The 16213-nt window shown below is 41.7% G+C and overlaps 1 protein-coding gene across 5 annotated transcripts in view; it reads right to left on the reverse strand.

Moving 5' to 3' along the window:
* The window catches only part of LOC115170749 (teneurin-3), a 153144-nt gene that overhangs the window by 67364 nt on the left and 69567 nt on the right, over nucleotides 1–16213 (reverse strand). For all 5 annotated transcript variants that reach the window (XM_029727058.1, XM_029727050.1, XM_029727033.1 and 2 more), the window contains one exon: nucleotides 3773–4011. In XM_029727058.1, coding sequence (XP_029582918.1) covers nucleotides 3773–4011 — 239 coding nt within the window. The remainder of the gene's footprint in view (nucleotides 1–3772; nucleotides 4012–16213) is intronic.

Here is a 16213-nt window from a genome sequence, read left to right on the forward strand (position 1 = left end):
GTGAGAGGGCGAGGCTCCTTCAAAGATCGCCAGCCGGGGAGTTGTGCTGAGGAGGCAAAACTCTGATTTCCCAGTGTTTTGATCTGAGGTGGAACTTTTTTCAAACGGGCAGGGGAGGGTATGGGGTATTGACTGCTTAAAAAACATAGCTAACTCACAAGGGATGAAGCAGAATCATAGAGAATATGGAATGGGAGAGAGACAGAGAGAGAGAGACAGAGAGACCAAGGCAGAATGACGTGTGCTTGTACGTATGTATCGGACTGTGTTCTTATCTGTGGGCTGGCAGAGGCGGAGTGTGCTAGTGCATACATAAGCTATTTAAGACATCGCACCTGGCAGGTGTTTTGGCTGCAGATGAAAGAGAGGACGGTGAAAAACTCAACCTGAGGCAACTGGCAAAGAAGGCCTGTATCTGTTTAACTCACACACTCACAACCAAAAGAACTCAGGAAACACACTCATGCTCTCACGAGACCACACACACACAAACGCAAACACACACACCTTAAAGCCATTGGCGCACTCATAAGCCGTACACGCGGAATGCAGAAACAAGACAACCCACCAAACATGCACAGCAAAATCAAATGCAACTAATGACAGAGCACGATATCATGAATCAAAAAACATGGCGGGTCCAGATGATAGAGATAATATACATGGATATTAATATGGCACTGTAACGGCCCTCTGCTAGAGAGCACTCTCCATACTTTTTCTCCATTGCATCATTTCTCCACAGACATATTTCTCTCTATACGAGCATGTTATCCTGTCCTCCCTTCAGCACCATGAGAATCCTACGACAGTTCAGGGGAAAGTCACACAGCCCAAGATTAAGAGAGTGTATGACTCAGGAGGACAGAAAGGACAGATAAACCTCCACCCATTTTATCGCTGTGGTCAAGCTGCTAAAGATTGGTGTAAAAACCAGACAAAGCCCCTTCTGAAGGGGAATTTTGTCCTATGGGTGAGGTTGATGCGTTAAACTAAAGCCTATGTTCCTAGCTTCCTGGTCGAGATGAAAGCACTTCCTGGAAGAGATTTTGTTGCACCAGAAAATCTTTATAGCTCTCGATTCCTCACATCCTCTCTCATCGCCCCTTCTCAAAACGCTTTGGTGAAGAAGGCTTTCAACTTCTTAGGATAGTTCCCTTTTTTGGGGGTTATGCCCCATCAACACATGACGTTGTCACAATGTTGCAAATCGGTTGTGAGAAGGTCAGTCATGACAAGTGATAACCTTGTGATAACCTAATGTGACTAGGGTGCTGGGCATTTTGTTCCTTCTGACAGTGTCATTGTAGGGTGTCGAGGGGGATTACAACTGTGTCTGTCTTTCAGGGCTCCTGTGGGGCTGGGTCATGTCAGTGACATCACTTTGTGGGGCTGGGTGATGTCAGTGATGTCACTCTGTGGGGCTGGGTGATGTCAGTGATGCTGCTCTGTGGGGCTGGGTCATGTCAGTGATGCTGCTCTGTGGGGCTTGGTCATGTCAGTGATGTCACTCTGTGGGGTTGGGTCATGTCAATGATGCTGCTCTGTGGGGCTTGGACATGTCAGTGATGCTGCTCTGTGGGGCTGGGTGATGTCAGTGATGCTGCTGTGTGGGGTTGGGTCATGTGAGTGATGTCACTCTGTGGGGCTGGGTCAGGTCAGTGATGTCACTCTGTGGGGCTGGGTCAGGTCAGTGATGTCACTCTGTGGGGCTGGGTCATGTCAGTGATGTCACTCTATGAGGCTGGGTCAGGTCAGTGATGTCACTCTGTGGGGCTGGGTCATGTCAATGATGCTGCTCTGTGGAGCTGGGTCATGTCAATGATGCTGCTCTGTGGGGCTGGGTCATGTCAGTGATGCTGCTCTGTGGGGCTGGGTCATGTCAGTGATGTCACTCTATGAGGCTGGGTCATGTCAGTGATGTCACTCTGTGGGGCTGGGTCATGTCAGTGATGTCACTCTGTGGGGCTGGGTCATGTCAGTGATGTCACTCTATGAGGCTGGGTCAGGTCAGTGATGTCACTCTGTGGGGCTGGGTCATGTCAGTGATGTCACTCTATGAGGCTGGGTCAGGTCAGTGATGTCACTCTGTGGGGCTGGGTCATGTCAATGATGCTGCTCTGTGGAGCTGGGTCATGTCAATGATGCTGCTCTGTGGGGCTGGGTCATGTCAGTGATGCTGCTCTGTGGGGCTGGGTCATGTCAGTGATGTCACTCTGTGGGGCTGGGTCATGTCAGTGATGCTGCTCTGTGGGGCTGGGTCATGTCAGTGATGTCACTCTATGAGGCTGGGTCATGTCAGTGATGTCACTCTGTGGGGCTGGGTCATGTCAGTGATGTCACTCTGTGGGGCTGGGTCATGTCAGTGATGTCACTCTATGAGGCTGGGTCAGGTCAGTGATGTCACTCTGTGGGGCTGGGTCATGTCAGTGATGTCACTCTGTGGGGCTGGATCATGTCAGTGATGTCACTCTGTGGGGCTGGGTCATGTCAGTGATGTCACTCTGTGGGGCTGGGTCATGTCAGTGATGTCACTCTGTGGGGCTGGGTCATGTCAATGATGCTGCTCTGTGGGCCTCCCATCAGGTTAGCAGGATGATGCAGAGCCCTTGCCATTGGAACTGCCATAATCTGAAACAGTTTCAAACTGTGTCATTGGGATCTGTAGGATGAATTGTCTCTGTATCTGACTGACATATGACAACGAAAGATGGAATAATATTCTAAGGTCTGCTATCTGCTCAGCAAGATCATGCCGAAAGAGCAGTACACATTTAGCACAGTTTATAAAGCCATCAGGTCAGTCAACACTGATTCAGCTGACTCAAAGCCATAAAGTCCAGTCAACTTGTCTATTAGATAGTTTAGTTTAATTGACTGGGAAGAGCAACAGATATCCAGTGTTGTAAATTTAGTGTGTTGGGTGCTGTCGTGAAGTCTCTACTGAGAACTGAAGGCTGGTTCACCACTTAAGTTGAATGGCAAGCCATTATTATTTGCAAGGATAATATATTTGAAAGGCCTAGTTGTAGTACAGTAGTTGTCCAGCTAGTTCTTATGCTCTTTTCTATCCACAAATTCATCTTTGGAGAGTGGGTGTTAAGAGGAGTGCTAAATCTCCTCTACAACACCTGAGCAATGCTCAAGGCTTGCTTAGTCGTCTGTTTATACCACAGTATATAGAGCATAAGCAGAGCAATGAGGGAGGGTCATCGTGAACTACGCACTATTACAACAATGTAAACATGGAGGGCCCATAGTCACAAGGAGGGGCCATAGTTAGAAGGAGGGGCCATAATCACAAGGATGGGCCATAGTCACAAGGAGGGGCCATACTACAAGGAGCGGCCACAGTTGGAAGGAGGGGCCATAATCACATGGATGGGCCATAGTCACAAGGAGGGGCCATAGTCACGAGGAAGGGACATAGTCACAAGGAGGGGCCATACTACAAGGAGCGGCCACAGTTAGAAGGAGGGGACATAATCACATGGCTGGGCCATAGTCATAAGAAGGGGCCATAGTCACAAGGAGGTGCCATAGTCACAAGGAGGGGCCATAGTAGAAGGAGGGGCCATAGTCACAAGGAGTGGCCATAGTCACAAGGGAGGGCATAGTTAAAATGATCGGCCATAGTCACAAAGGGCTGCCATAGTCATAAGGTGTGGCCATAGTCACAAGGAGGGGCCAAAGTTAGAAAGAGAGGCCATAATCACAAGAAGGGGCGATAGTTACAGGGAGGGGCATAGTCACAACGATGGGCCATAGTTACCTATACAGTAGCAGAGCATGATTGAAAGCAGGACAGCCATGCCCACTGCGCTCAGGGCGGTGCACCTCCAGGAGCAGTGCTTGGGTGACTTCTTGAACTTGAAAGCCCCTCTGGAGAGGGTGTTTCTGGGTAGGGGACGTGCCGGGGTGGAGTACACCGCCCCAGTTGCCATGGTGTAACCTGGGGATGCCGTGCCGAAGAAAGGGGTTGTTCCTGTGCCCGTCTTAAAGAGGAAGTGTCTAGGGAAACAAACCAGAAAAATACAAATTCATATTAGATAATGATGAATACAGAAACAAATATATATTTATTTGGTTGTACTGTATATTCCTATTAAACCTAGATTTATTCAGGATAATCTCATTAAACCTTTATTTATTCAGGATTATCATTGAAACAACATATTTTTGCAAGAGAAACCATGGACATATCATTATTCTCCAATGTGAATTGTATATTCAATACGATAGGCCTCAGTACTAACCCTGACATTGTAAAAGGTGAAGCTAAAAGTACCTCATAAAAACAATCATCTCCCACTTGCTCTTTAACTATAGGGACCGACTAATAGGCCATTATACCTGGGGTAATTAAGGAGGTTTAATCACAAGCACTACTCTGGCTTTGCCACTTAACTTTTTAAACCCGTGTGGAAACCTCTGAAGTAGATAAATTAAGCCTTGATGCCTCTTTTGCCATCACTTACGGATTAATGGCTAAATGTGTGCAGGTTGGACCTAGTAAAATGTGACAGACTTACCATTTGAAGTGTTCTCTGTGTAATTAAACTTCTACAGCCCCTTGTTGTCAATACTGCTAACAGTAGAAATAACAAGGGTTCAACTGGCTCAGTGGGTTAGAGCATGATGCTGAGAACACTAGTGTTGAGGGTTCAATTCCCTCAATATTGTAGCAAGTGTACTAGGGAATTGTGAGTAATTGCAGTTTCTGTTCTTTATGTTGCATTATCTTGCTAACCGTTGTACCTGTGAGGTTGGTTCTTGGTTTGTTGCATCAGGGCTCGCATTCATGTGTTTTGTTGGGGTGGTTGATCCGGCACCTGCGGGCATGAAGTGTGTGCCAGGCTATGGGATTGGCCCTCCACTAACTGTTGGTAAGAATCTTTCTGCTGTCCCACTAGCCCATTGGTGCCATTTGGGGTTTGATACATAAATAAAGCCATGAGTTTATAAAGCCATCATTCTACTTCTTCCTCCTTACCTCCACATTACAACGTGTCACTGTCACATTGACAGTTCTGTAAGTTCCTTTTGATTAAAGCATCTGCTAAATTATTTATTAAGCTAGTTAACTGTCACTTTCCATGCCAACCCTTAAATTTCCACAGCCTTGCCACAGCCATGTTGTTTGGTTAATGCATCTGATCAATGGTTTTCTAATCGGACAAATGTCTAATATGGATTGTCTGGCATTTCTAAGCCCCAATTGGCAAGCACAGTCATGGATAGTATCAGTCTCTCTCTGAGAAAGAGTACAGCATGTCACTGAGAATGAAGAGTGTGGTATCTGAACAGGGGTGTTCACGGATCTGGCAGGGTGTATGGTGTATTCAGCAGCTTGTGTGAAAAGTTGGAGGTCAAGTGTATTATGAGCTTAGTGATCTGTAATATGCCTGTTTTTCTTTTCTCCCAGGTTGATGATTGATGGATTCATCTCACTGTTTGGTCAGAGAAAAGGGTTGGCGGTATACCTATTTCTGAGGTAGTTCAGTAAGGATTTGTGCAGTGATATTGATTTGAGCATACAGTGAATACTGGGCCCTATTTAAGAGAGAGAATGCACCAAATCATTCCATTTCACACATAGTTGATATTGAATAAAATGGCCAAAAGGTTAGTTCACAATCAAAAGGTTAGTTCACAATCTGAATTATTGAATATCAAGTCCCACTACTCATCTACAGAATATTAAGGTTTTTTTATTTTTGTATTTTTTTAACCTTTATTTATACAGGTTTTTTCTCATTGAGATAGCAGCAGGGGGAACAACGTTTCAGACAAAACAACGTACATACACTGACACAACATTAAACAAAACTATAAACACATATGCAGTACAACAATTACATATTACGTTAAAAAACACGAAAGTCTTGACAAAAAAATAGCTGTCCTAAAGGCAATTACACTCTTCTATGATATATACATCGATCAAGTGTTTAAACTCAACCAATGAAACTAGATCATCAAATTTTAAAATGTTCAGGAGAGAATTCCAGGACCACGGAGCTGAGTAACTAAAACTATTTCTACCATGACCTGTTCTAATTTTTGGTACTGTTAGAAGCAAATGAGAATAGGAATTGATATTTATTTACCGACCTGATTAAAAAAGAACAGAGATAAAATGGCACAATATGGCCTTATAAATCAGTGTATACTAGTATTTAAGCCTACGCAAGGTCAATGACAACCAGCCAACAGTGCTGTGGAGATCACAATGCTCTCAGGGTAGTGGTTGAGGCCTGCATATATATAACATCACTAAAATCTAAAACCGACAGTAATGTACATCGTACCAGCTCCTCCTGGCCTCCAAAGAAAAACAGGCCTTATGCCGGTAATAAAAACCTATTCTCAGCTCGAGCTTCCTTATCAAGTTCTCTACATGCACAGTGAAGCTCAGCTTATCATCAACCCACACACCCAAATATTTGTACACTTTAACTTGTTCTATAGTATGTCCAGCCAACGTAGCAATGACATGATTAGTAACATACCTGGCATTTGAAAATACCATGCATGTTGTTTTAACCAAATTTAGAACCAGCTTTAAATCATACAGATTCTGTTGTATGATGTTAAATGCTCTTAAAAGATAAAGATAAACTACTACCACTTGAATAAAGAACAGTATCATCTGCATAAAAATTAACATCCGCTATTTCAATAAGATTCCCAATGTTGTTGATATACAAAATGAACAACAGTGGGTCCGAAATAGAACCTTGTGGAACACCTGAGCACACCTCTATGGACTCAGATTTACAACCATCAACCATTACACATTGTGTACAATTTGATAGGTAATTTATAAACCAATCTAGAGCATGACCAGTAATTCCACAACATTTTAACCTTTGCATTAACACAGCATGGTCCACGGTGTCAAATGCCTTCGACAAATCAATAAAGACAGACACACAATGTAACTTCTTGTCAAGAGCACAGTGGATGTCATTTAAAACCTTCAATGTTGCTGAAACAGTGCTGTGACTAGACCTAAAACCCGATTGCATTCCATTTAAGATTTTGTTTTCTTGGAAGTAGGCCTTTAGCTGCCTACTAACTAAGGAGTCCAGTACCTTTGACAGTACAAACAATTTTGATATGGGTCGATAGTTATCAAGTAGCGAAGGATCTCCACCTTTCAGGAGAGGCAGTACAAAAGCAGATTTCCATAACTTGGGGATTTCCTTAACATCAAGCGTGAGGTTAAAAATACATGTTAAGGGGGAGCAATGATGTCTGCAGCTAGTTGTAAGAAGCGGGGGTCTAGTTCATCAGGGCCAGGTGATTTTTTTCCCATCAATTTCTTTCAAGGCTTTACACACTTCTGAAACAGAGAAGGATGAAAAGGAGAACCTGGTGAAGGGGTTCACAGGGGTGTCAGGTAAATTCATAGGGGGCTCAATTATACCTTTTCAAATAAACTGCCTGCATCTAAAAAATGCTGATTCAAGGCTTTCAGAACGGAGGTTCTCTCAGTTACAATCTGTGTGTCTACCAACAATTGTTTGGGAAGCGGTGTATCTTTGTTGCACTCCAAACTTATGACTACTTGCCAAAATTTGGATGGGTTATTTAAATTATCTGAAGTAGATTTCAGGTAGTGGTCTGCTTTCAATTTACGGATCATAGCCACACCCATATTTCGAAGACGCTTAAAGCCATCCAATCATCTGCCGAACCAGTCCGCCTTGCTTTAGCCCATATAGCATTTTGTTCCCTTATGATTTTAGTACGTTTCTTAGTAAACCAAGGGTTTTCTCTGCCCTTAATCCTGAATTTTTTAAAAGGGGAATTTTACTATGAAAATGATGCGTTAGGTTACTAAAATCCACTGTAACACAAAGCTGCCTTTTGGCACACATTTTCTGTTGAATAAAATGGCAAAATGTTGAAAAACTAGCAGTATTGTGTTCTGAATATTAACTTGGCTAACAGACTGCCTGCTAACAGTGGTGGGTAAAATGAAATGCTTTTGGAAATGATTACCAAACACAGTGGCGTGATAAACGTCTGCGGCTATACACACAGGATGATCGTCTGTAATCAATTAGAAGGAGTGTGACGAAATGAAGCACATTACTATGCTAATCCTGGCAGCTCTATTGATGTGTGTGTGTGCATGCGTGCATGAGCGTGTACGTCTCTTTGAAATGGCCATCGTACAAAAGTAAAAGCAAGAGCCGGGTTCCATTGCTCAACTCACGTCCTCGTCATCAGTTTGACATTTGAAACACTTGAGGAGGACAAAAGACAAAACATACAGTGGGTGGATTTGGACCTGGGCTAAGCCCCTCTGCACATCAGAAACAATGAGCACAAACACCCTTTGACTATGTAATCTGCCTATTAGCCATCGTATTGTTAGCATTAGCATTTCAAGGTGAAATGGTGGAATAATACGGCTCTTTAATCCGTGACCAAGACAGCCTACCGATGTGGCAGGCACCTAAGTCCATCTCTCTCTCTCTCTCCCTTTCTCTCTCACTGTCCCTCTCGCTATTTTTTCTCTCTTTTTCGGACTATTTCTCCCTTCTTCTTTTTTCGCTGTCCCTATTTCTGTTTCACTCTTTTTCTTCGCCCCCCTCCCGCTATCCTATGGAACCACCTGCCCTCCCAGCAGGGGAACTGGTAGCAGGTGCTAACCTAGTGCAGCAGCACACATCTGTGTGACGGTATTTCAGGGGGCAGCCCCCTGGTGTTTCTGGGCCATGGTGCATGCAGAGATCAGAGTGGCGCCATTTTGAGATGCTTCCCCACTGCGCCCGGGCTGCTGCACATAACCAAGTCATTTTGTTTGATTCGCTTTAAGACATGAAAGTGTTGTTTTGAGTACCTGGGGGATTTGTGCATCACGTGCACAAAATGAGAGATGGATGATCTGTTGTTGTTTTTTATTGAAAATCATGTAAAAACACCACAATCTAATTAAGTATTTACTAATGCAGTCCATGTACAGTACGCAAATTCTTTTCATAGGTTTAAAAAAATATCTGGAAGAATTTCCCATGGAAGACAGAGACCTACTCTCTATTCTTTCAGGAGTAAGGCACCCATCCTGACATTCTATCGTTGCATAATTTTAGACTTCAGACATAATTTCATTTTACGAGCAGACTCCCCTGACAGGTGAATCTGATGAGGGCCGACAGACCATTTATAACAGTAGCGTGTGGAACCACAAACGTTGAAGCTGTGTCATAATAGCCGTTTCAAATGCTCTTTATTGAATATGTGTGACAGAGAGTTTAACTGGATTCCACAGGACGTATGAGACAGCCTAACTGCACCTTATTGAGAACAGTACTTATAGTATATCTGGTATAAATATATTATAAACCAATTTTACACATTTGGTTCATTTTTAAAACTAATCTGGGAGTGCACCACATTTAAAGGATAATGACCTGGGCGACTTTCCTCTCGAGGCCAATAGCAATTCACACATAAATGGGGTTCAGTAGCACCTTTATATAACGCTAATTGAAAATATCTGTATTTCTATAGAGGCGAGTGTTAAAAAGTGGAGCCTGAGTGGTTGATTGAAAGCCCTCCACACACTTATAAGATGTGAATGTATCCATAGTGGTAGAGAACAGTCCGGAACAGAACAGAGGAGGTAATAACAGGGTTATATTGGCAACTAATTGAGCACTTTATGTCGAAGAGCTGGAGTGTTCTCAGCATGGATTGGAACAAAAGCTTGAGTGTAATAATTTCTGACGAATATCTATTCGGTTAGGAAACCTTCATTTCTCACATTGAAAGAAGTAATTAGATTTAATTCAAAGGGCGGCTCAAACTCTTCCAGATTTTGCTAGTTTTGTGTCAAGTCAATTAATTTGGAAATTGTTTTAAGTTGGGTATTTTTGCTTGAGAGTCAGAGTATTTCACTCCCTGTTATGGACTGAGGTTGTTGAATCCCTTAAAATATCAACAAATTGAATACAAAGCAGGGATACTGAAATATAACATGGAGGTATAAAAAATAAGGAAGCAGGTGACAGCTGATATCATATAACATCAGCTGTTTTGAATAGTTATGCACGTCTGCTTTGCGCACTCAATATTGGAACATGACAAAAATAAATGCACAGAAGTGACCAGTACATTAGGCATTTCAGGAAATGATAGTCAGTCTATTACCTTTTGACAACACAGACAAACAGCTCTAAATTAAGCCTAATGACTGTACACTCCATTGTACACTGCATTGAGAATATCTATATAGAGAGAGACTTGTGAAATGGGAGTCTAATAAAAAATACTTAATGGGGCCCATACATTGCCTCTTGGAGAAACACATTAGTAATTGGATACAGCTTTTCAATAAGTTACAAGAACTGTTCGTTATGAAAGTAAGAAGGAACAGGGCCAAATTAGAATGCAAATGCTTTGAAGACCACATTTGTAAAGGGGAAATCTGCAGTTGCGACATCCATTCTTGGACTTACAGTACCAGTCAAAAGTTTGGAAACATCTACTCATTCAAGGGTTTTTCTTTATTATTTTACTATTTTCTACATTGTAGAATAATAGTGAAGACATCAAACTATGAAATAATACATATGGAATCATGTAGTAACCAAAAAAGTGTATAAATAAATAAATACAAATATATTTGAGATTTTTCAAAGTAGTCACCCTTTGCCTTGATGACAGCTTTGCACAGATTTGGCATTCTCTCAACCAGCTTCATGAGGTAGTTAACTGGAATGCATTTCAATGAACAGGTGTGCCTTGTTCAAAGTTAATTTGTGGAAATGTATTCCCTCTTAATGCGTTTCGGCCAATCAGTTGTGTTGTGACAAGGCAGGAGTAGTATAGACAAGATAGCCCTATTTGGTAAAAGACCAAGTCCATATTATGGCAAGAACAACTCAAACAAGCAAAGAGAAATGACAGTCCATCATTACTTTGAGGCATGAAGGTCAGTCAATGCAGAATATTTCAAGAACTTTGAAAGTTTCTTCAAGTGCAGTCGCAAAAACCATCAAGCGCTATGGTGAAACAGAGACACAGAGTTACCTCTGCTGCAGAGGATAAGTTCATTAGAGTTAACTGCACCTCAGATTGCATCCCAAATAAATGCTTCACAGAGTTCAAGTAACAGACACATCTCAACGTCAACTGTTCAGAGGAGACTGCGTGAATCAGGCCTTCATTTAAAAAAATATATATTTCACCTTTATTGTTGTCGAATTTCTGCAAAGAAACCACTACTAAAGGACACCAATAATAAGAAGAGACTTGCTTGGGCCAAGAAACATGAGCATTGGACATTAGACCGGTGAAAATCTGTCCTTTGGTTTGATTAGTCAGAATTTGAGATTTTTGGTTCCAACCACCATGTCTTCGTGAGACGCAGAGTTGGTGAACGGATGATCTCCTAATGTGTGGTTCCCACCATGAAGCGTGGAGGAAGAGGTGTGATGGTGTGGGGGTGCTTTGCTGGAGACACTGTTGGTGATTTATTTAGAATTCAAGGTACACTTAACCAGCATGGCTACCACAGTATACGACATCCCATCTGGTTTGCGCTTATTGGAACTATCATTGTGTTTTTCAACAGGACAATGACCCAACACACCTTCAGGATGTGTAAGGGCTATTTGACCAAGAAGGAGAGTGATGGAGTGCTGCATCAGATGACCTGGCCTCCACAATCACCCGCCCTCAACCCAATTGAGATGGTTTGGGATGAGTTGGACTGCAAAGTGAAGGAAAAGAAACCAACAAGTGCTCAGCATATGTGGGAACTCCTTCAAGACTGTTGGAAAAGCATTCCAGGTGAAGCTGGTTGAGAGAATGCCAAATCTCTGCAATGCTGTCATCAAGGCAAAGGGTGGCTACTTTTAAGAATTATCATTTATTTTGATTTGTTTAACACTTTTTTGGTTACTACATGATTCCATATGTGTTATTTCATAGTTTTGATGTCTTCACTTTTTTTCTGTAATGTAGAAAATAGTAAAAATAAAGAAAAACCCTGGAATGAGTAGGTGTGTCCAAACTTTTGACTGATACTGTGTAAATTATTGATATGTACCCATTAAATGCCTCATGAGCTTAGTTCAACTGTCGTACCCCATCAGAACCCCAAATATTAGCTTGTTTTACTCCAGTGTTTGCAAACAAAGTAAATGTACGCTAACACTGTAAAGCCTCAAAACATGGTTAAAAACTATCATTGTAATATCATGATGGTCAGTCCTTGCATCCATAGCTCTGTCTATGAATTTGAGAGCGGTTACATTTCTCCAGCACCTTCCCTCAGCTTCTTATCGAAACAGGGGCAGGGAAACACTTAGTTATTGTTTCAACCGCTGATTGCCGCTTTAATGGGGGCTGTAGTATGATTAATTTATTCTAATGAATCATTAGCTAATGTGGTCAATCATTGTGGTTGTTCTATACTGTAAGCCATACTAAAGTTATAGGACAATGGGTAGTAGGAGGCAGGTTAAATTTATGCAAATTATAAAACCCCTGACCCTTTTTTGTCCCATTGCATTAGTTATCACCATGAGTTGAACAGAGAAAATACGTGATATGATTTCTGTAGGCATCTCTTTGCCAGTTAACTGAACCAAAACCAGCATGCTGAATGCCTAATATATGTTATCTGGTGCTCTTGTTTGTATTGAACAACCTAGTAGTTTACTGGACAAGCATAGTTATACGCGTAGCTAAGGCCGTCCCATCTGCCCCCTGAGGTTACCATGACGCCTGTTTCCCTCTCACAGCGAGGCACTTGCTTTAGAGTACAGTGTGCTGCAGATAGTAATTTCTACACCTGGGTGATGATAGGTGTGTACATATTGTTTTGTCAATACCAGCAAGGCAGTCAAGGTTACAGCGATGTTAGTATTCAATTACCGTGTCTTCCTCGGGTTGGAAGAACAAATGCTGCATAACCCAATTGATTTGGTCCTATCATGATAGCTTCTTACTGCATGCTGCTAAAGAAAAACGACAAGGCCCAAATTTATCTAGGATGTGTAAGAGTACTCTGAGCCAAGGAAACATCAGGCTGGAATGGATTCATCCACCTGTGTCAATTTGAAGTAATATACTTTCCTGGAATGGTATGGACATTTTGAAACCCCTTTATGGTTTGGAAATAAATAACACAGATGTTTTTTCTCACGGGGAAATGCTAGACAAAGACTCTTATGACAAAGTAGCTTCCTGTGCAGGGCATCTTCAACTGAAAAAAAATAATCTATTTAGTCCGAAGTGCCTTCTTGTAAGTTACATCAATTTGATTTCAGGCTGGCAAGCCTCTGGAAACCTGTGCTCTTCCATTACCATTATGCCAAACCGCTTTGGATCGTATCAAATGTTGCGAATGATCCATCTCCAGGTCATATTTCCTTTCACCTCAACCGTTTGCTGGTGCTCTAAACTGATTAACTGAACTGATGAGGCAAAGTCCTAGCAGAGGCCCTCTAACCATCTCTTATTGTTGATGAACTATGAATGATTAGTAATTAGTGATAGTGCATTAGTTGAAGGGATTATGTCCAGAGGTAAGATTGTATTTGTGAGAGATATAAAATAATTTCTTCATGCAATGTACATTGTCCATTTGGTTTCTTTGAGAAATAGAACAGACTCACCTAGTTGGCATACTTTTAATGCAGTGGGCTAAATCAGGGTCACTCTTAAGCTGTGCTTGAATTTCCATACTAACATACTGTATACTACATACTTAATGAGTATACATTACATACTATATACCATTAGTTAATTTTAGTAACGCAAACTCACCCCATTCCGTACAAATGTGCACAACCACGACATTCAAACGAGGCTGCAAAGAAAACTAATGGGACTGTAGTGGCTGTGTTGACTTCAAAATCTGGGGTGTGAACTACGTTTCTATTCAAGCATTGATCGACATGGTAATGGCTCTATAGTATTGGAGAAAAGTTGAAAAAACTGACCCTCCGTTACATCGTGACGTGTCATGGCGTAACGTACAGCACGCATAAAGCAACTATTTCTGTCTTACAATCTCTCTCCTCCAGGTGTAGCACTTCTCTCATCGTTTAAAAACAAGAAATGGACAGTGACGGGGGTAAGGGGGGGATACCTAGTCATTTTTTGCATCATCACTGCAAGCCATCATGACTCTCAAAGCCGCTGTTTACTTCTGAAGATCACTTTAGCACCGCCCGAAAAACCCGATTCAAATTCGACACAAACCTTCAAATAGGTATGTAATGACACATTATATAAACTCTTTATAGTGATTTATTGACATTTTAGAGGCGATAAGGTGATAAGTTGGACAGATCGAGTGATAAGAAGCCGTTTCCCCACACGACATCTCTCCTTCTCACTACCACGCATTAGTTTCGCTTCCCCACCCGCCATTTTAAAAAAAGACCCGATGGAGCTCATTGCCTTCTTGAATCATGCAGAAATGGGCAGCGTGGAGGTCTCGGCATGAATTTTGTTGGACAGGGGAGAAATTGTGCTTTACAATGGTATTGACATTAGAGTTGATCTAGAAGTATTACATTTTTTGGGCGCTAAAATAAGGTCAATTGTACGGACCAAGGCGATGTACAAAAGTGAGTGAGTTTACGTTATACTCTAAACGAACGGTATCCTTTCAGTTGAGCGTACTAGCACTGTGCCTGTCTACCGGAAGTTGATGATGTTGCTATGCAACCTCTTGCTAGCTTGTTAGCATAAGAAATTACTAGCTAGACATTTTATGACTTTGGGTGTGTTCTTAAATTCAATCTGTCAGATTGTCCATTTGTAAACTCAGAGCGTTTTCCTCTCGGATCGTTCAGAGTGTACACTGGACGCTCTGGCCGATGACTAGGGTTGATTCGAGCGTTCTGACCTTACAATGGCAGTCAAGCACCCAAGCTAACTGGCTAACGTTGGCTAGCTTGCTAGCTACTTTCAGACACAAATTGGAGAACACATCATTCTAACCATTTTACTCGCCCTAGCAGAGCTGGTTAGGCTGTTTTTATGTCATCCAGAGTGTTTGTGACTGTAACTGTGCTGCTGGGAAGTTATTCTGCACTCTCGTGCACTCAAAGGAGAGTGCTCTGAAATTGGAGTAAGTAGCCAAAGCGAATTTACGAAAGCACCCGAATGTCCATTGAGAAACGCAAAACGACTATACCACTTAGCTAAACTATGAATGACGGGAACAATCAAGACAATAAACACTGGGTAGTTAGTTAGATAGCGTATAGTTAATATACTGGCAAGTTTGATGTATTAGTAGCCAACATACATACATACAGCATACTGCTGTAATGATATGTTATGTGGTTCGTAAGGATAGGGTAGCTAGCAAATTGTCAGCCAACATAACGTGAAAGTTAACTTACTTGAAAAGTCATTACTTTATTACATTTGTCATAATTAGTTAAAGCTATGAATTTGTATCTGCTCCTGTTGGACTTTCTATTTTTTGCCATTTTCTTCAAATCTGAAAACATTATGAAGCCATAACCATTTTCTGAAGAATTGCATCCACTGCTTGTAAACTTCGTATTTTGTCGAATGTAGTATGACATCCGGGAACTTTTGGCATGCTAACTATACTCAATTTACGTCACAAATTGTATGGTTAGTGCGGTTAGTATGAGTATTCGAACACAGCTAGAGTGCTTCTTGGTAGTCTTTAGCAAATCTACTTTGAAACCAAAGTATACACCTCACACACATGTTTATGGTCTTTAAAAAAAGAAGACACCTGTACCATGTCAGATATAGAGTTGAAATGTATTCAATTTTTTGTTTGCATTCCAATATTACACTTTATATACATAACAGAAGACTGAAAAATAACAAAACCGTTTGACATAGAAACACCAGTTTATTAACTATGAACTTGTGAAAAAATATTAATACAATTCCATCCATGAGGCCACTAGTCATTTGACTGTAGGAAAGGGCTACCCATGACAAGGAGACCAACAGTTCCACTGAGATGCACCAGAAGATACATAGAGAAATGTACATTCAGATTGTAACAAACCAACCTCTTTCTTCACTTCATCAACATATGTACAATTTGGTGCATTTCTATGTTTTGTAGTAAAAATGATAGAGGAAGATAAGTGTTTCTAATGACATCATCGGTGTGCATCATGTAATTTTGACCAATTGCGAGGAAGCATTGCCTACTAATTGTCTACTAATTGCCTACTAA

The sequence above is a fragment of the Salmo trutta genome, chromosome 3, assembly GCF_901001165.1.
Source record: "Salmo trutta chromosome 3, fSalTru1.1, whole genome shotgun sequence".
Classification (NCBI taxonomy): domain Eukaryota; kingdom Metazoa; phylum Chordata; class Actinopteri; order Salmoniformes; family Salmonidae; genus Salmo; species Salmo trutta.